Source organism: Oncorhynchus nerka, unplaced genomic scaffold (genome assembly GCF_034236695.1).
Source record: "Oncorhynchus nerka isolate Pitt River unplaced genomic scaffold, Oner_Uvic_2.0 unplaced_scaffold_870, whole genome shotgun sequence".
Taxonomy (NCBI): domain Eukaryota; kingdom Metazoa; phylum Chordata; class Actinopteri; order Salmoniformes; family Salmonidae; genus Oncorhynchus; species Oncorhynchus nerka.
Window position 1 is genome coordinate 39904 of NW_027040415.1, and position 20494 is coordinate 60397.

At 55.6% G+C, this 20494-nt stretch overlaps 1 protein-coding gene across 1 annotated transcript in view; it reads right to left on the reverse strand.

The window, feature by feature from the left end:
- Window positions 1-20494, reverse strand: part of LOC135570963 (E3 ubiquitin-protein ligase TRAF7-like) — a gene marked incomplete at its 3' end in the record, with an annotated part of 62007 nt that overhangs the window by 31692 nt on the left and 9821 nt on the right. Inside the window, exons 5-6 of the mRNA XM_065016785.1 lie at window positions 20143-20176; window positions 16349-16622 (exon numbers count right to left, since the gene is read on the reverse strand). Coding sequence (XP_064872857.1) covers window positions 16349-16622; window positions 20143-20176 — 308 coding nt within the window. The remainder of the gene's footprint in view (window positions 1-16348; window positions 16623-20142; window positions 20177-20494) is intronic.

Here is a 20494-nt window from a genome sequence, read left to right on the forward strand (position 1 = left end):
TCTAACCGGCAAAGGGATCGTTTCCCTGAAACGCCTAACCAGCAAAGGGGATCGTTTCCTGAAACGCCTAACCAGCAAAGGGATCGTTTCCCTGAAACGCCTAACCGGCAAAGGGATCGTCTCCCTGAAACGTCTAACCGGCAAAGGGATCGTTTCCCTGAAACGTCTAACCAGCAAAAGGGATCGTTTCCCTGAAAGCCTAACCAGCAAAGGGATCGTTCCTGAAACCTAACCAGCAAAGGGGATCGTTTCCCTCCGAAACGCCTAACCAGCAAAGGGGATCGTTTCCTGAAACGCCTAACCAGCAAAGGGATCGTTGCCCTGAAACGCCTAACCAGCAAAGGGGATCGTTTCCTGAAACGCCTAACCAGCAAAGGGGATCGTTTCCCTGAAACGTCTAACCAGCAAAGGGGATCGTTTCACTGAAACGCCTAACCACCAAAGGGGATCGTTTCCTCCGACGTCTAACCAGCAAAGGGGATAGTTCCCTCCGACGTCTAACCAGCAAAGGGGATCGTTTCCTGAAACGCCTAACCACCAAAGGGGATCGTTTCCTGAAACGTCTAACCACCAAAGGATCGTTTCCCTGAAACGCCTAACCACCAAAGGGGATCGTTTCCCTCCGACGTCTAACCAGCAAAGGGGATAGTTCCTCCGACGCCTAACCAGCAAAGGGGTCGTTTCTTGAAACGCCTAACCACCAAAGGGGATCGTTTCCCGAAACGCCTAATCACCAAAGGGGATCGTTTCCCTCCGACGCCTAACCGGCAAAGGGATAGTTCCTCCGACGCCTAACCGGCAAAGGGGATCGTTTCCCTGAAACGCCTAACCGCAAAGGGGATCGCTTCCTGAAACGCCTAACCGGCAAAGGGGATCGCTTCCCTGAAACGCCTAACCGGCAAAGGGGATCGCTTCCCTCCGACGTCTAACCGGCAAAGGGGATCGTTTCCCTCCGACGTCTAACCGGCAAAGGGATCGCTTCCCTGAAACGCCTAACCAGCAAAGGGGATCGTTTCCTCCGACGTCTAACCGGCAAAGGGGATCGTTTCCCTCCGACGCCTAACCGCAAAGGGGATCGTTTCCCTGAAACGCCTAACCAGCAAAGGGGATCGTTTCCTCCGATGTCTAACCGGCAAAGGGGATCGTTTCCTGAAACGCCTAACCGGCAAAGGGGATCGTTTCCCTGAAACGCCTAACCGGCAAAGGGGATCGTTTCCCTGAAACGCCTAACCGCAAAGGGATCGTTTCCTGAAACGCCTAACCGGCAAAGGGGATCGTTTCCTGAAACGCCTAACCGCAAAGGGATCGCTTCCCTGAAACGCCTAACCGGCAAAGGGGATCGCTTCCCTGAAACGCCTAACCAGCAAAGGGGATCGTTTCCCTCCGACGCCTAACCGGCAAAGGGGATCGTTTCCCTCCGACGCCTAACCGCAAAGGGGATCGTTTCCCTCCGACGCCTAACCAGCAAAGGGATCGTTTCCCTCCGACGCCTAACCAGCAAAGGGGATCGCTTCCTGAAACGCCTAACCGGCAAAGGGATCGTTTCCTGAAACGCCTAACCGGCAAAGGGATCGCTTTCCCTGAAACGCCTAACCGGCAAAGGGATCGTTTCCTGAAACGCCTAACCGCAAAGGGATCGTTTCCCTGAAACGCCTAACCAGCAAAGGGATCGCTTCCCTGAAACGCCTAACCGCAAAGGGGATCGTTTCCCTCCGACGTCTAACCGGCAAAGGGGATCGTTCGCTCCGACGCCTAACCGGCAAAGGGGTTCGTTTCCTGAAACGCCTAACCAGCAAAGGGGATCGTTTCCCTGAAACGTCTAACCGGCAAAGGGATCGTTTCCCTGAAACGCCTAACCAGCAAAGGGGATCGCTTCCTGAAACGCCTAACCGCAAAGGGGATCGCTCCTGAAACGTCTAACCGGCAAAGGGGATCGTCTCCCTGAAACGCCTAACCGGCAAAGGGGATCGTCTCCTGAAACGCCTAACCGCAAAGGGATCGCTTTTCCTGAAACGCCTAACCGGCAAAGGGATCGTTTCCCTGAAACGCCTAACCAGCAAAGGGGATCGTTCCTGAAACGCCTAACCAGCAAAGGGGATCGTTTCCCTCCGACGCCTAACCAGCAAAGGGGATCGTTTCCTGAAACGCCTAACCAGCAAAGTGGATCGTTGCCCTGAAACGCCTAACCAGCAAAGGGGATCGTTTCCCGAAACGCCTAACCAGCAAAGGGGATCGTTTCACTGAAACGCCTAACCACCAAAGGGGATCGTTTCCCTCCGACGCCTAACCAGCAAAGGGGATAGTTCCTCCGACGTCTAACCAGCAAAGGGGATCGTTTCCCTGAAACGTCTAACCACCAAAGGGATCGCTTTCCCTGAAACGCCTAACCACCAAAGGGGATCGTTTCCCTGAAACGCCTAACCACCAAAGGGATCGCTTCCTGAAACGCCTAACCAGCAAAGGGGATCGTTTCCTGAAACGCCTAACCACCAAAGGGGATCGTTTCCCTGAAACGCCTAACCACCAAAGGGGATCGTTTCCCTCCGACGCCTAACCAGCAAAGGGGATAGTTCCCTCCGACGCCTAACCAGCAAAGGGTCGTTTCCTGAAACGCCTAACCAGCAAAGGGGATCGCTTCCCTGAAACGCCTAATCACCAAAGGGGATCGTTTCCCTCCGACGCCTAACCAGCAAAGGGTTCGTTTCCTGAAACGCCTAACCAGCAAAGGGGATCGTTTCCCTGAAACGCCTAACCAGCAAAGGGGATCGTTTCCTGAAACGCCTAACCAGCAAAGGGGATCGTTCCCTGAAACGCCTAACCAGCAAAGAGGATCGCTTCCTGAAACGCCTAACCAGCAAAGGGGATCGTTTCCCTGAAACGCCTAACCAGCAAAGGGGATCGCTTCCCTCCGAAACGCCTAAACAGCAAAGGGGGTCGTTTTCCCTGAAACGCCTAACCAGCAAAGGGGATCGTTTCCCTCCGACGCCTAACCAGCAAAGGGATCGCTTCCCTGAAACGCCTAACCAGCAAAGGGATCGTTTCCCTGAAACGCCTAACCAGCAAAGGGGATCGTTTCCCTGAAACGCCTAACCAGCAAAGGGATCGTTTCCTGAAACGCCTAACCAGCAAAGGGGATCGCTTCCCTGAAACGCCTAACCAGCAAAGGGGATCGCTTCCCTGAAACGCCTAACCAGCAAAGGGGATCGTTTCCCTGAAACGCCTAACCACCAAAGGGGATCGCTTTCCCTGAAACGCCTAACCAGCAAAGGGGATCGCTTCCCTGAAACGCCTAACCACCAAAGGGGATCGTTTCCTGAAACGCCTAACCACCAAAGGGGATCGTTTCCCTCCGACGTCTAACCAGCAAAGGGGATAGTTCCTCCGACGCCTAACCAGCAAAGGGGTCGTTTCCTGAAACGCCTAACCACCAAAGGGGATCGTTTCCCTGAAACGCCTAACCACCAAAGGGGATCGCTTCCTCCGACGCCTAACCAGCAAAGGGGATAGTTCCCTCCGACGTCTAACCAGCAAAGGGGATCGTTTCCCCTGAAACGCCTAACCACCAAAGGGGATCGTTTCCCTAACCAGCAAAGGGGATAACGCCTAACCAGCAAAGGGGATCGTTTCCCTGAAACGCCTAACCACCAAAGGGGATCGTTTCCCTGAAACGCCTAACCAGCAAAGGGGATCGCTTCCCTGAAACGTCTAACCACCAAAGGGGATAACGCCTAACCACCAAAGGGGATCGTTTCCCTCCGACGTCTAACCAGCAAAGGGGATAACGCCTAACCAGCAAAGGGGATCGTTTCCTGAAACGCCTAACCAGCAAAGGGGATCGTTTCTCTGAAACGCCTAATCACCAAAGGGGATCGTTTCCCTCCGACGTCTAACCAGCAAAGGGGATCGTTTCCTGAAACGCCTAACCAGCAAAGGGGATCGTTTCACTGAAACGCCTAACCAGCAAAGGGGATCGTTTCCCTCCGACGTCTAACCACGCCTAACCAGCAAAGGGGATCGTTTCCTGAAACGCCTAACCACCAAAGGGGATCGTTTCCTGAAACGCCTAACCACCAAAGGGGATCGTTTCCTGAAACGCCTAACCACCAAAGGGATCGCTTCCCTCCGACGCCTAACCAGCAAAGGGGATAGTTCCTCCGACGTCTAACCAGCAAAGGGGTCGTTTCTCTGAAACGCCTAACCACCAAAGGGGATCGCTTCCCTGAAACGCCTAATCACCAAAGGGGATCGTTTCCCTCCGACCCTAACCGGCAAAGGGGATAGCCTAACGTCTAACCGGCAAAGGGATCGTTCCCTGAAACGCCTAACCGGCAAAGGGATCGTTTCCTGAAACGCCTAACCGCAAAGGGGATCGCTTCCTGAAACGCCTAACCAGCAAAGGGGATCGTTTCCTCCGACGCCTAACCGCAAAGGGGACGCCTAACCGGCAAAGGGGATCGTTTCCTGAAACGCCTAACCGGCAAAGGGGATCGTTTCCCTCCGACGTCTAACCGGCAAAGGGGATCGTTTCCCTCCGACGTCTAACCGGCAAAGGGGATCGTTTCCCTGAAACGTCTAACCAGCAAAGGGGATCGTTTCCCTCCGATGTCTAACCAGCAAAGGGGATCGTTTCCCTGAAACGTCTAACCGGCAAAGGGGATCGTTTCCCTGAAACGCCTAACCGGCAAAGGGGATCGTTTCCTGAAACGCCTAACCGGCAAAGGGGATCGTTTCCCTGAAACGCCTAACCGCAAAGGGATCGTTTCCTGAAACGCCTAACCGCAAAGGGGATCGCTTCCTGAAACGCCTAACCGAAACGCCTAACCGCAAAGGGGATCGTTTCCCTCCGACGCCTAACCGCAAAGGGGATCGTTTCCCTCCGAAACGCCTAACCGGCAAAGGGGATCGTTTCCCTCCGACGTCTAACCGGCAAAGGGGATCGCTTCCCTGAAACGCCTAACCGCAAAGGGGATCGTTTCCCTGAAACGCCTAACCGCAAAGGGGATCGCTTCCTGAAACGCCTAACCGCAAAGGGATCGCTTCCCTGAAACGCCTAACCGCAAAGGGATCGTTTCCTGAAACGCCTAACCGCAAAGGGGATCGTTTCCCTGAAACGCCTAACCGCAAAGGGGATCGCTTTCCTGAAACGCCTAACCGCAAAGGGGATCGTTTCCCTCCGACGCCTAACCGGCAAAGGGGATCGTTCCGCTCCGACGCCTAACCGCAAAGGGGTTCGCTTCCTGAAACGCCTAACCGCAAAGGGATCGGAAACGCCTAACCGGCAAAGGGATCGTTTCCTGAAACGCCTAACCAGCAAAGGGGATCGTTTCCTGAAACGCCTAACCAGCAAAGGGGATCGCTTCCTGAAACGCCTAACCGGCAAAGGGGATCGCTCCCTGAAACGCCTAACCGCAAAGGGATCGCTTCCTGAAACGCCTAACCGCAAAGGGATCGTTTCCCTGAAACGCCTAACCGGCAAAGGGATCGTTTCCCTGAAACGTCTAACCAGCAAAGGGGATCGTTCCTGAAACGCCTAACCAGCAAAGGGGATCGTTTCCCTCCGACGCCTAACCAGCAAAGGGGATCGTTTCCTGAAACGCCTAACCAGCAAAGTGGATCGTTGCCCTGAAACGCCTAACCAGCAAAGGGGATCGTTTCCCTGAAACGCCTAACCAGCAAAGGGGATCGCTTTCACTGAAACGCCTAACCACCAAAGGGGATCGTTTCCTCCGACGCCTAACCAGCAAAGGGGATAGTTCCTCCGACGCCTAACCAGCAAAGGGATCGTTTCCTGAAACGCCTAACCACCAAAGGGGATCGCTTTCCTGAAACGCCTAACCACCAAAGGGGATCGTTTCCTGAAACGCCTAACCACCAAAGGGGATCGTTTCCTGAAACGCCTAACCAGCAAAGGGGATCGCTTTCCCTGAAACGCCTAACCACCAAAGGGGATCGTTTCCTGAAACGCCTAACCACCAAAGGGGATCGTTTCCCTCCGACGCCTAACCAGCAAAGGGGATAGTTCCTCCGACGTCTAACCAGCAAAGGGGTCGTTTCCTGAAACGCCTAACCACCAAAGGGATCGTTTCCCTGAAACGCCTAATCACCAAAGGGGATCGTTTCCCGAAACGCCTAACCAGCAAAGGGGTTCGTTTCCTGAAACGTCTAACCAGCAAAGGGATCGTTTCCCTGAAACGCCTAACCAGCAAAGGGGATCGTTTCCTGAAACGCCTAACCAGCAAAGGGGATCGTTCCCTGAAACGCCTAACCAGCAAAGAGGATCGTTTCCCTGAAACGCCTAACCAGCAAAGGGGATCGTTTCCCTGAAACGCCTAACCAGCAAAGGGGATCGTTTCCCTCCGACGCCTAAAAGCAAACGTTTCCCTGAAACGCCTAACCAGCAAAGGGGATCGTTTCCCTCCGAAACGCCTAACCAGCAAAGGGGATCGTTTCCTGAAACGCCTAACCAGCAAAGGGATCGTTTCCCTGAAACGCCTAACCAGCAAAGGGATCGTTTCCCTGAAACGCCTAACCAGCAAAGGGATCGCTTCCCTGAAACGCCTAACCAGCAAAGGGATCGTTTCCCTGAAACGCCTAACCAGCAAAGGGATCGCTTCCCTGAAACGCCTAACCAGCAAAGGGATCGCTTCCTGAAACGCCTAACCAGCAAAGGGGATCGCTTCCTGAAACGCCTAACCAGCAAAGGGGATCGTTTCCTGAAACGCCTAACCAGCAAAGGGGATCGTTTCCCTGAAACGCCTAACCACCAAAGGGATCGTTTCCCTCCGACGCCTAACCAGCAAAGGGGATAGTTCCTCCGACGCCTAACCAGCAAAGGGGGTCGTTTCCTGAAACGCCTAACCCAAAGGGGATCGCTTCCCTGAAACGCCTAACCACCAAAGGGATCGTTTCCTCCGACGCCTAACCAGCAAAGGGGATAGTTCCCTCCGAAACGCCTAACCAGCAAAGGGGATCGCTTCCCTGAAACGCCTAACCACCAAAGGGATCGTTTCCTCCGAAACGCCTAACCAGCAAAGGGATAGTTCCCTCCGACGTCTAACCAGCAAAGGGGATCGTTTCCCTGAAACGCCTAACCACCAAAGGGGATCGTTTCCTGAAACGCCTAACCGCAAAGGGGATCGCTTCCTGAAACGCCTAACCGCAAAGGGGATCGTTTCCCTCCGACGCCTAACCGGCAAAGGGGATCGTTTCCTCCGACGTCTAACCGGCAAAGGGGATCGTTTCCTGAAACGCCTAACCAGCAAAGGGGATCGTTTCCCTCCGACGTCTAACCAGCAAAGGGGATCGTTTCCCTCCGACCTAACCGGAAGGGGACGTTTCCCTGAAACTAACCAGCAAAGGGGATCGTTTCCCTCCGATGTCTAACCAGCAAAGGGATCGTTTCCTGAAACGCCTAACCGGCAAAGGGGATCGTTTCCCTGAAACGCCTAACCGGCAAAGGGATCGTTTCCCTGAAACCTAACCGGCAAAGGGGATCGTTTCCCTGAAACGCCTAACCAGCAAAGGGATCGTTCCTGAAACGCCTAACCGCAAAGGGGATCGCTTTCCTGAAACGCCTAACCGGCAAAGGGATCGTTTCCTGAAACGCCTAACCGGCAAAGGGGATCGTTTCCTGAAACGCCTAACCGGCAAAGGGGATCGCTTCCCTCCGACGTCTAACCGGCAAAGAGGATCGTTTCCCTCCGACGTCTAACCGCAAAGGGGATCGTTCCCTCCGACGTCTAACCAGCAAAGGGGATCGTTTCCTGAAACGCCTAACCGGCAAAGGGGATCGCTTTCCTGAAACGCCTAACCGCAAAGGGATCGCTTTCCCTGAAACGCCTAACCGCAAAGGGGATCGTTCCTGAAACGCCTAACCGCAAAGGGGACGTTTCCCTGAAACGTCTAACCAAAGGGGATCGTTTCCTCCACGTCTAACCGGCAAAGGGGATCGCTTCTAACCTGCAAAGGGGTTCGTTTCCTGAAACGCCTAACCGGCAAAGGGATCGTTTCCCTGAAACGCCTAACCGGCAAAGGGGATCGTTTCCCTGAAACGCCTAACCGGCAAAGGGATCGTTTCCCTGAAACGCCTAACCGGCAAAGGGGATCGTTTCCTGAAACGCCTAACCGCAAAGGGATCGTTCCCTGAAACGCCTAACCGCAAAGGGGATCGTCTCCTGAAACGCCTAACCAGCAAAGGGATCGTTCCCCTGAAACGCCTAACCAGCAAAGGGGATCGTTCCCTGAAACGCCTAACCAGCAAAGGGGATCGTTTCCTCCGACGCCTAACCAGCAAAGGGGATCGCTTTCCTGAAACGCCTAACCAGCAAAGTGGATCGTTGCCTGAAACGCCTAACCAGCAAAGGGGATCGTTTCCTGAAACGCCTAACCAGCAAAGGGATCGTTCCCTGAAACGCCTAACCAGCAAAGGGGATCGTTTCACTGAAACGCCTAACCACCAAAGGGGATCGCTTCCCTCCGACGCCTAACCAGCAAAGGGGATAGTTCCCTCCGACGTCTAACCAGCAAAGGGGTCGTTTCCTGAAACGCCTAACCACCAAAGGGGATCGTTTCCTGAAACGCCTAATCACCAAAGGGGATCGTTTCCTCCGACGTCTAACCAGCAAAGGGGATAGTTCCCTCCGACGCCTAACCGGCAAAGGGATCCTGAAACGCCTAACCGCAAAGGGATCGTTTCCTGAAACGCCTAACCGGCAAAGGGGATCGTTTCCCTGAAACGCCTAACCAGCAAAGGGGATCGTTTCCCTCCGAAACGCCTAACCAGCAAAGGGGATCGTTTCCCGAAACGCCTAACCAGCAAAGGGATCGTTTCCTGAAACGCCTAACCAGCAAAGGGGATCGTTTCCCTCCGAAACGCCTAACCAGCAAAGGGGATCGTTTCCCTCCGAAACGCCTAACCGCAAAGGGGATCGTTTCCTGAAACGTCTAACCGGCAAAGGGGATCGTTTCCTGAAACGCCTAACCGCAAAGGGGGACGCCTAACCGCAAAGGGGATCGCTTCCTGAAACGCCTAACCGGCAAAGGGATCGTTTCCTGAAACGTCTAACCGGCAAAGGGGATCGCTTTCCCTGAAACGCCTAACCGGCAAAGGGATCGTTTCCTGAAACGCCTAACCGCAAAGGGATCGTTTCCCTGAAACGCCTAACCGCAAAGGGGATCGCTTCCTGAAACGCCTAACCGCAAAGGGGATCGCTTCCCTGAAACGCCTAACCAGCAAAGGGGATCGTTTCCCTCCGACGCCTAACCAGCAAAGGGGATCGTTTCCCTCCGACGCCTAACCGGCAAAGGGGATCGTTTCCCTGAAACGCCTAACCGGCAAAGGGATCGTTTCCTGAAACGTCTAACCGGCAAAGGGGATCGTTTCCTGAAACGCCTAACCGCAAGGGGATCGCTTCCTGAAACGCCTAACCGGCAAAGGGGATCGTTTCCCTGAAACGCCTAACCGCAAAGGGGATCGTTTCCCTGAAACGCCTAACCGCAAAGGGATCGTTTTCCTCCGAAACGCCTAACCGCAAAGGGATCGTTTCCTGAAACGCCTAACCGGCAAAGGGGATCGTTTCCGAAACGCCTAACCGCAAAGGGGATCGCTTCCCTCCGACGCCTAACCGGCAAAGGGGATCGTTTCCCTCCGACGTCTAACCGGCAAAGGGGATCGTTTCCCTCCGACGCCTAACCAGCAAAGGGGATCGTTTCCCTCCGAAACGCCTAACCGCAAAGGGGATCGTTTCCTCCGAAACGCCTAACCGCAAAGGGGATCGCTTCCCTGAAACGCCTAACCGGCAAAGGGGATCGCTTCCCTGAAACGCCTAACCGCAAAGGGGATCGTTTCCTGAAACGCCTAACCGGCAAAGGGGATCGTTTCCCTGAAACGCCTAACCGCAAAGGGATCGCTTCTGAAACGCCTAACCGCAAAGGGGATCGCTTCCTGAAACGCCTAACCGCAAAGGGGATCGTTTCCCTTCTTTCCCTGAAACGCCTAACCAGCAAAGGGGATCGTTTCCCTGAAACGCCTAACCGCAAAGGGGATCGTTTCCTGAAACGCCTAACCAGCAAAGGGGATCGCTTCCCTGAAACGCCTAACCAGCAAAGGGATCGCTTCCCTGAAACGCCTAACCAGCAAAGGGGATCGTTTCCTGAAACGCCTAACCGGCAAAGGGATCGCTTCCCTGAAACGCCTAACCAGCAAAGGGGATCGCTCCCTGAAACGCCTAACCAGCAAAGGGATCGTTTCCCTGAAACGCCTAACCAGCAAAAGGGATCGTTTCCTGAAACGCCTAACCAGCAAAGGGGATCGTTTCCCTCCGAAACGCCTAACCAGCAAAGGGGATCGTTTCCTGAAACGTCTAACCAGCAAAGTGGATCGTTGCCCTGAAAAGTCTAACCAGCAAAGGGGATCGTTTCCCTGAAACGCCTAACCAGCAAAGGGGATCGCTTTCCTGAAACGCCTAACCAGCAAAGGGATCGTTTCACTGAAACGCCTAACCAGCAAAGGGGATCGTTTCCCTGAAACGCCTAACCACCAAAGGGGATCGCTTCCCTGAAACGCCTAACCACCAAAGGGGATCGCTTCCTCCGACGCCTAACCAGCAAAGGGGATAGTTCCTCCGACGTCTAACCAGCAAAGGGGGTCGTTTCCTGAAACGTCTAACCACCAAAGGGGATCGTTTCCCTCCGACGTCTAACCGGCAAAGGGGATAGTTCCCTCCGACGCCTAACCAGCAAAGGGATCGCTTCCCTCCGAAACGCCTAACCGGCAAAGGGGATCGTTTCCTGAAACGCCTAACCAGCAAAGGGGGATCGCAAAGGGATCGTTTCCTGAAACGCCTAACCGCAAAGGGGATCGCTTCCTGAAACGCCTAACCAGCAAAGGGGATCGTTTCCTGAAACGCCTAACCGGCAAAGGGATCGTTTCCCTCCAACATCTAACCGGCAAAGGGGAAACGTCTAACCGGCAAAGGGGTTCGTTTCCTGAAACGCCTAACCGGCAAAGGGGATCGTTTCCTGAAACGCCTAACCGGCAAAGGGGATCGTTTCCCTGAAACGCCTAACCGGCAAAGGGGATCGTTTCCTCCGACGCCTAACCGGCAAAGGGGATCGTTTCCTCCGACGCCTAACCAGCAAAGGGGATCGTTTCCTCCGACGTCTAACCGGCAAAGGGATCGTTTCCCTGAAACGCCTAACCGGCAAAGGGGATCGCTTTCCGAAACGTCTAACCGGCAAAGGGGATCGTTTCCCTCGACGCCTAACCGGCAAAGGGATCGCTCCGCTCCGACGCCTAACCGGCAAAGGGTTCGTTTCCCTGAAACGCCTAACCGGCAAAGGGGATCGTTTCCCTGAAACGCCTAACCGGCAAAGGGGATCGCTTTCCTGAAACGTCTAACCGGCAAAGGGGATCGTTTCCCGAAACGCCTAACCGGCAAAGGGGATCGTTTCCCTCCGACGTCTAACCGGCAAAGGGATCGTTTCCCTGAAACGCCTAACCGGCAAAGGGATCGTTTCCCTCCGATGTCTAACCAGCAAAGGGATCGTTTCCCTGAAACGCCTAACCAGCAAAGGGGATCGCTTCCCTGAAACGTCTAACCAGCAAAGGGGATCGTTTCCTCCGAAACGCCTAACCAGCAAAGGGATCGTTTCCCTGAAACGCCTAACCAGCAAAGGGATCGTTTCCCTGAAACGCCTAACCAGCAAAGGGGATCGTTTCCTGAAACGCCTAACCAGCAAAGGGATCGTTTCCCTGAAACGCCTAACCAGCAAAGGGGATCGTTTCCATGAAACGCCTAACCAGCAAAGGGGATCGCTTCCCTGAAACGCCTAACCAGCAAAGGGGATCGTTTCCTGAAACGCCTAACCAGCAAAGGGGATCGTTTCCCTGAAACGCCTAACCAGCAAAGGGGATCGTTTCCCTCCGACGCCTAACCAGCAAAGGGGATCGTTTCCCTGAAACGCCTAACCAGCAAAGGGGATCGTTTCCTGAAACGCCTAACCAGCAAAGGGGATCGTTTCCCTCCGACGTCTAACCGGCAAAGGGATCGTTTCCCTCCGACGCCTAACCGGCAAAGGGGATCGTTTCCCTCCGAAACGCCTAACCGGCAAAGGGGATCGTTTCCCTCCGACGTCTAACCAGCAAAGGGATCGTTTCCTGAAACGTCTAACCAGCAAAGGGGATCGTTTCCTGAAACGTCTAACCGGCAAAGGGGATCGTTTCCTGAAACGTCTAACCGGCAAAGGGGATCGTTTCCTGAAACGCCTAACCGGCAAAGGGGATCGCTTCCCTGAAACGCCTAACCGCAAAGGGGATCGTTTCCCTGAAACGTCTAACCGGCAAAGGGGATCGTTTCCCTCCGACGCCTAACCAGCAAAGGGATCGTTCCGCTCCGACGTCTAACCGGCAAAGGGTTCGTTTCCCTGAAACGTCTAACCGGCAAAGGGTTCGTTTCCTGAAACGCCTAACCAGCAAAGGGTTCGTTTCCCTGAAACGTCTAACCGGCAAAGGGGATCGTTTCCTGAAACGTCTAACCGCAAAGGGGATCGCTTTCCTGAAACGCCTAACCGGCAAAGGGATCGTTTCCCTGAAACGCCTAACCGCAAAGGGGATCGTTTCCCTGAAACGTCTAACCGGCAAAGGGACGTTTCCTGAAACGCCTAACCGGCAAAGGGGATCGTTTCCTGAAACGCCTAACCGCAAAGGGATCGTTTCCCTGAAACGCGTCTAACCGGCAAAGGGGATCGTTTCCCTGAAACGCCTAACCACCAAAGGATCGTTTCCCTCCGACGCCTAACCGGCAAAGGGTTCGTTTCCCTGAAACGCCTAACCGCAAAGGGGATCGTTTCCTGAAACGCCTAACCGCAAAGGGATCGTTTCCCTGAAACGCCTAACCGGCAAAGGGATCGTTTCCCTGAAACGCCTAACCGCAAAGGGGATCGTTTCCTGAAACGTCTAACCGGCAAAGGGGATCGTTTCCCTGAAACGCCTAACCGCAAAGGGATCGTTTCCTGAAACGCCTAACCGGCAAAGGGGATCGTCTCCCTGAAACGCCTAACCGGCAAAGGGATCGTTTCCCTGAAACGTCTAACCAGCAAAAGGGATCGTTTCCCTGAAACGTCTAACCAGCAAAGGGGATCGTTTCCCTCCGACGTCTAACCAGCAAAGGGGATCGTTTCCCTGAAACGTCTAACCAGCAAAGTGGATCGTTGCCCTGAAAAGTCTAACCAGCAAAGGGGATCGTTTCCCTGAAACGTCTAACCAGCAAAGGGGATCGTTTCCCTGAAACGTCTAACCAGCAAAGGGGATCGTTTCACTGAAACGTCTAACCAGCAAAGGGGATCGTTTCCCTGAAACGTCTAACCACCAAAGGGGATCGTTTCCCTGAAACGTCTAACCACCAAAGGGGATCGTTTCCCTCCGACGTCTAACCAGCAAAGGGGATAGTTCCCTCCGACGTCTAACCAGCAAAGGGGGTCGTTTCCTGAAACGTCTAACCACCAAAGGGGATCGTTTCCCTCCGACGTCTAACCGGCAAAGGGGATAGTTCCCTCCGACGTCTAACCGGCAAAGGGGATCGTTTCCCTCCGACGTCTAACCGGCAAAGGGGATCGTTTCCCTGAAACGTCTAACCAGCAAAGGGGATCGTTTCCCTCCGACGTCTAACCGGCAAAGGGGATCGTTTCCCTGAAACGTCTAACCGGCAAAGGGGATCGTTTCCCTGAAACGTCTAACCGGCAAAGGGGATCGTTTCCCTGAAACGTCTAACCGGCAAAGGGGATCGTTTCCCTGAAACGTCTAACCGGCAAAGGGGATCGTTTCCCTCCAACATCTAACCGGCAAAGGGGATCGTTCCGCTCCGAAACGCCTAACCGGCAAAGGGTTCGTTTCCTGAAACGCCTAACCGGCAAAGGGGATCGTTTCCCCTGAAACGCCTAACCGGCAAAGGATCGTTTCCTGAAACGCCTAACCGGCAAAGGGGATCGTTTCCCTGAAACGCCTAACCGGCAAAGGGGATCGCTTCCCTCCGACGCCTAACCGCAAAGGGGATCGTTTCCTCCGACGCCTAACCGGCAAAGGGGATCGTTTCCCTCCGACGCCTAACCGGCAAAGGGGATCGTTTCCCTGAAACGTCTAACCTGCAAAGGGGATCGTTTCCCTGAAACGTCTAACCGGCAAAGGGGATCGTTTCCCTCCGACGTCTAACCGGCAAAGGGGATCGTTCCGCTCCGACGTCTAACCGGCAAAGGGGTTCGTTTCCCTGAAACGTCTAACCGGCAAAGGGGATCGTTTCCCTGAAACGTCTAACCGGCAAAGGGGATCGTTTCCCTGAAACGTCTAACCGGCAAAGGGGATCGTTTCCCTGAAACGTCTAACCGCAAAGGGGATCGTTTCCCTCCGACGTCTAACCGCAAAGGGGATCGTTTCCCTCCGACGCCTAACCGCAAAGGGGATCGTTTCCTGAAACGCCTAACCAGCAAAGGGATCGTTTCCCTCCGATGTCTAACCAGCAAAGGGGATCGTTTCCCTGAAACGTCTAACCAGCAAAGGGGATCGTTTCCCTGAAACGTCTAACCAGCAAAGGGGATCGTTTCCCTCCGACGTCTAACCAGCAAAGGGGATCGTTTCCCTGAAACGTCTAACCAGCAAAGGGGATCGTTTCCCTGAAACGTCTAACCAGCAAAGGGATCGTTTCCTGAAACGCCTAACCAGCAAAGGGATCGTTTCCCTGAAACGCCTAACCAGCAAAGGGGATCGTTTCCATGAAACGCCTAACCAGCAAAGGGGATCGTTTCCCTGAAACGTCTAACCAGCAAAGGGGATCGTTTCCCTGAAACGTCTAACCAGCAAAGGGGATCGTTTCCCTGAAACGTCTAACCAGCAAAGGGGATCGTTTCCCTGAAACGTCTAACCAGCAAAGGGGATCGTTTCCCTCCGACGTCTAACCAGCAAAGGGGATCGTTTCCCTCCGACGTCTAACCAGCAAAGGGGATCGTTTCCCTGAAACGTCTAACCAGCAAAGGGGATCGTTTCCCTCCGACGTCTAACCGGCAAAGGGGATCGTTTCCCTCCGACGTCTAACCGGCAAAGGGGATCGTTTCCCTCCGACGTCTAACCGGCAAAGGGGATCGTTTCCCTCCGACGTCTAACCGGCAAAGGGGATCGTTTCCCTCCGAAACGCCTAACCGGCAAAGGGGATCGTTTCCTGAAACGCCTAACCGCAAAGGGATCGTTTCCTGAAACGCCTAACCGCAAAGGGATCGTTTCAAAGGGGATCCTGAAACGTCTAACCGGCAAAGGGGATCGTTTCCCTGAAACGCCTAACCGCAAAGGGGATCGTTTCCCTCCGACGTCTAACCGGCAAAGGGGATCGTTCGCTCCGACGTCTAACCGGCAAAGGGTTCGTTTCCCTGAAACGCCTAACCGGCAAAGGGGTTCGTTTCCTGAAACGTCTAACCGGCAAAGGGATCGTTTCCTGAAACGCCTAACCGGCAAAGGGGATCGTTTCCCTGAAACGCCTAACCGCAAAGGGATCGTTCCCTGAAACGTCTAACCGGCAAAGGGGATCGTTTCCCTGAAACGCCTAACCGGCAAAGGGGATCGTTTCCTGAAACGCGTCTAACCGGCAAAGGGGATCGTTTCCTGAAACGTCTAACCGCAAAGGGGATCGTTTCCCTCCGACGCGATCTAACCAGCAAAGGGGATCGCTTCCCTGAAGCGCCTAACCAGCAAAGGGGATCGTTTCCCTGAAACGCCTAACCAGCAAAGGGGATCGTTTCCCTGAAACGTCTAACCAGCAAAGGGGATCGTTTCCCTCCGACGTCTAACCAGCAAAGGGGATCGTTTCCCTCCGACGTCTAACCAGCAAAGGGGATCGTTTCCCTGAAACGTCTAACCAGCAAAGGGGATCGTTTCCCTGAAACGTCTAACCAGCAAAGGGGATCGTTTCCCTGAAACGTCTAACCAGCAAAGGGGATCGTTTCCCTGAAACGTCTAACCAGCAAAGGGGATCGTTTCCCTGAAACGTCTAACCAGCAAAGGGGATCGTTTCCCTGAAACGTCTAACCAGCAAAGGGGATCGTTTCCCTGAAACGTCTAACCAGCAAAGGGGATCGTTTCCCTGAAACATCTAACCAGCAAAGGGGATCGTTTCCCTGAAACGTCTAACCAGCAAAGGGGATCGTTCCATCTGAATTCCTAAATTATAGACTCGTCTCTGCATCAGACACCTATTGAGGTCTGAGAACATCTGGACAAACGTTGAACAGTGAACTGTCCTCTTCAAAATCACAACGGCAACAATAACTAACTAAACAAAAGTCTCAAAGTGACGTTTCAATCCCTTACTTGCGTGTGGTGAGCTTGATGGTAAAAGGACAGCCCATTGGATCAACCTCAAAGTTCCCAGGTCCTCCCATCTTAGGTGTCCCTTCACCCCGACTAGCAGCAGTGCCTCCTCCGGCCCCGTCAGGGGAAGCCCCTCCCCCGTTAGGGGAAGTGGGGGTGGTGTTTAAGAGCCGGCAGCCGTATTTACAGTGGATAAACAGCTCTCCTATCTGTTCTGCCACAGCTATGTTGTTCACCACCACCGTCAACTTAGCCGTGTCCACCGGACACTTATCTAGAGGAGGGGAGAGAGGGGGAGGAGGGAGGGGAGGAGGGAGGGGGAGGAGGGGGGAGGGGAGGAGGAGGGAGGAGGGGAGGGGTGGAGGGGGAGGAGGGGAGGGGGGTGGAGGGGAGGAGGGGTGGAGGAGGGGGAGGAGGGGTGGAGGAGGGAGGGAGGAGGGGTGGAGGGAGGGAGGGGAGGGAGGGAGGAGGGGTGGAGGGGAGGGAGGGAGGGAGGAGGGGAGGAGGAGGGGAGGAGGAGGGAGGAGGAGAGGAGGGGGGGAACAGGGAGGAGGAGGGGTGGAGGGGGAGGGAGGGGAGGGAGGAGGGGAGGAGGGAGAAGGGGGGGAGGAGGGGAGGAGGGGGGGAGGGAGGAGGAGGGAGGAGGGAGGAGGAGGGAGGAGGGGGAGGAGGGGGAGGAGGGGAGGAGGGGGGAGGGAGGAGGGAGAGAACAGGGAGGAGGGGGAGGGAGGGGTGGAGGAGGGGGGGAGGGAGGAGGTGGGGAGGGGGAGGGAGAGAACAGGGAGGAGGGGGAGGGAGGGGAGGAGGGGTGGAGGAGGGGGAGGGAGGGGAGAGAGGGGGAGGAGGGGGGAACAGGGGGAGGGGGGGACAGGGAGGAGGGGGGAGGGAGGAGGGGAGGGAGGAGGAGGGGTGGAGGAGGGGAGAGAGGGAGAGAACAGGGAGAAAGAGGGGATGGGTGGAGGAGGGGAGAGGGAGAATGAGAGGAGGGGTGGAGGAGGGCAGAGAGAGGGGGTGGAGGAGGGCAGAGAGAGGGAGAATGAGAGGAGGGGTGGAGGAGGGCAGAGAGAGGGAGAATGAGAGGAGAGGGTGGAGGAGGGCAGAGAGAGGAGAATGAGAGAACAGGGAGAAAGAGAGGAGGGGTGGAGGAGGGCAGAGAGAGGGAGAATGAGAGAACAGGGAGAAAGAGAGGAGGGGTGGAGGAGGGCAGAGAGAGGGAGAATGAGAGAACAGGGAGAAAGAGAGGAGGGGTGGAGGAGGGCAGAGAGAGGGAGAATGAGAGAACAGGGAGAAAGAGAGGAGGGGGTGGAGGAGGGCAGAGAGAGGGAGAATGAGAGGAGGGGTGGAGGAGGGCAGAGAGAGGGAGAATGAGAGAACAGGGAGAAAGAGAGGAGGGGTGGAGGAGGGCAGAGAGAGGGAGAATGAGAGAACAGGGAGAAAGAGAGGAGGGGTGGAGGGGGGAGAGGGAGAATGAGAGAACAGGGAGAAAGAGGGGATGGGTGGAGGAGGGGAGAGGGAGAATGAGAGGAGGGGTGGAGGAGGGCAGAGAGAGGGAGAATGAGAGGAGGGGTGGAGGAGGGCAGAGAGAGGGAGAATGAGAGAACAGGGAGAAAGAGAGGAGGGGTGGAGGAGGGCAGAGAGAGGGAGAATGAGAGAACAGGGAGAAAGAGAGGAGGGGTGGAGGGGAGGAGGAGGGGAGAATGAGAGAACAGGGAGAAAGAGAGGAGGGTGGAGGGGAGGAGGAGGGGAGAATGAGAGAACAGGGAGAAAGAGAGGAGGGGTGGAGGAGGGCAGAGAGAGGGAGAAAGAGAGAACAGGGAGAAAGAGAGGAGAGGTGGAGGAGGGCAGAGGGAGAATGAGAGGAGGGGTGGAGGAGGGCAGAGAGAGGGAGAATGAGAGGGGTGGAGGAGGGCAGAGAGAGGGAGAATGAGAGGAGGGGGTGGAGGAGGGCAGAGAGAGGGAGAATGAGAGAACAGGGAGAAAGAGAGGGAGGGGTGGAGGAGGGCAGAGAGAGGGAGAATGAGAGAACAGGGAGAAAGAGAGGAGGGGTGGAGGAGGGCAGAGAGAGGGAGAATGAGAGAACAGGTAGAAAGAGAGGAGGGGTGGAGGAGGGCAGAGAGGGAGAATGAGAGAACAGGGAGAAAGAGGGGATGGGTGGAGGAGGGGAGAGGGAGAATGAGAGAACAGGGAGAAAGAGAGGAGGGGTGGAGGGGAGGAGGAGGGGAGAATGAGAGAACAGGGAGAAAGAGAGGAGGGGTGGAGGAGGGCAGAGAGAGGGAGAATGAGAGAACAGGGGAGAAAGAGAGGAGGGGTGGAGGAGGGCAGAGAGAGGGAGAATGAGAGAACAGGGAGAAAGAGAGGAGGGGTGGAGGGGAGGAGGAGGGAGAATGAGAGAACAGGGAGAAAGAGGGGAGGGGTGGAGGAGGGAGAATGAGAGAACAGGGAGAAAGAGAGGAGGGGTGGAGGAGGGGAGAGAGGGAGAAAGAGAGGAGGGGTGGAGGAGGGGAGAGAGGGAGAAAGAGAGGAGGGGTGGAGGAGGGAGAATGAGAGAACAGGGAGAAAGAGAGGAGGGGTGGAGGAGGGCAGAGAGGGAGAATGAGAGAACAGGGAGAAAGAGAGGAGGGGTGGAGGAGGGAGAATGAGAGAACAGGGAGAAAGAGAGGAGGGGTGGAGGAGGGGAGAGGGAGAATGAGAGAACAGGGAGAAAGAGGGGATGGGTGGAGGAGGGGAGAGGGAGAATGAGAGGAGGGGTGGAGGAGGGCAGAGAGAGGGAGAATGAGAGGAGGGGTGGAGGAGGGCAGAGAGAGGGAGAATGAGAGAACAGGGAGAAAGAGAGGAGGGGTGGAGGAGGGCAGAGAGAGGGAGAATGAGAGAACAGGGAGAAAGAGAGGAGAGGTGGAGGAGGGCAGAGAGAGGGAGAATGAGAGGAGGGGTGGAGGAGGGCAGAGAGAGGGAGAATGAGAGGGGTGGAGGAGGGCAGAGAGAGGGAGAATGAGAGGAGGGGTGGAGGAGGGCAGAGAGAGGGAGAATGAGAGAACAGGAGAAAGAGAGGAGGGGTGGAGGAGGGCAGAGAGAGGGAGAATGAGAGAACAGGGAGAAAGAGAGGAGGGGTGGAGGAGGGCAGAGGAGGGGAGAATGAGAGAACAGGGAGAAAGAGAGGAGGGGTGGAGGAGGGCAGAGAGAGGGAGAATGAGAGAACAGGGAGAAAGAGAGGAGGGGTGGAGGAGGGCAGAGAGAGGGAGAATGAGAGAACAGGGAGAAAGAGAGGAGGGGTGGAGGGGAGGAGGAGGGAGAATGAGAGAACAGGGAGAAAGAGGGGAGGGGTGGAGGAGGGAGAATGAGAGAACAGGGAGAAAGAGAGGAGGGGTGGAGGAGGGGAGAGAGGGAGAAAGAGAGGAGGGGTGGAGGAGGGGAGAGAGGGAGAAAGAGAGGAGGGGTGGAGGAGGGAGAATGAGAGAACAGGGAGAAAGAGAGGAGGGGTGGAGGAGGGAGAATGAGAGAACAGGGAGAAAGAGAGGAGGGGTGGAGGAGGGGAGAGAGGGAGGAGAGAGGAGGAGGGGAGAGAGGGAGAAAGAGAGAAAGAGAGGAGGAGGGGAGAGAGGGAGAAAGAGAGGAGGGGTGGAGGAGGGGAGAGAGAGGGAGAAAGAGAGGAGGGGTGGAGGAGGGGAGAGAGGGAGAAAGAGAGGAGGGGTGGAGGAGGGGTGAGAGCGTAACAACAATTTGCAGTCATATTATATATGTGATGCTGGAAAGGTGTAACTATTTAACCAACAGTGTAGGTAGGTAAAGTCCCCTACCGGAGTTCAAGGCACATCGCCTGCAGAAGGTGTGCTGGAGGGAGAGACAGAGACAGTGGTCAATGAGGGAGGGGTGAGGAGAGGAGGAGAGGAGGGGAGAGGAGGAGAGGAGGGGAGAGGAGGGGTGAGGAGGGGTGAGGAGAGGAGAGGACAAACAGGGGTCAGAGACAGAGGTGTGAGGAGAGGAGGGGAGGGGTGAGGAGCGGAGGGGTGAGGAGCGGAGGGGTGAGGAGCGGAGGGGTGAGGAGAGGAGGGGAGAGGAGAAGAGAGGTGAGGGAGAGGAGGGGTGAGGAGGGGAGGGGTGAGGAGAGGAGAGGTGAGGTGAGGAGAGGTGAGGAGAGGAGAGGAGAGG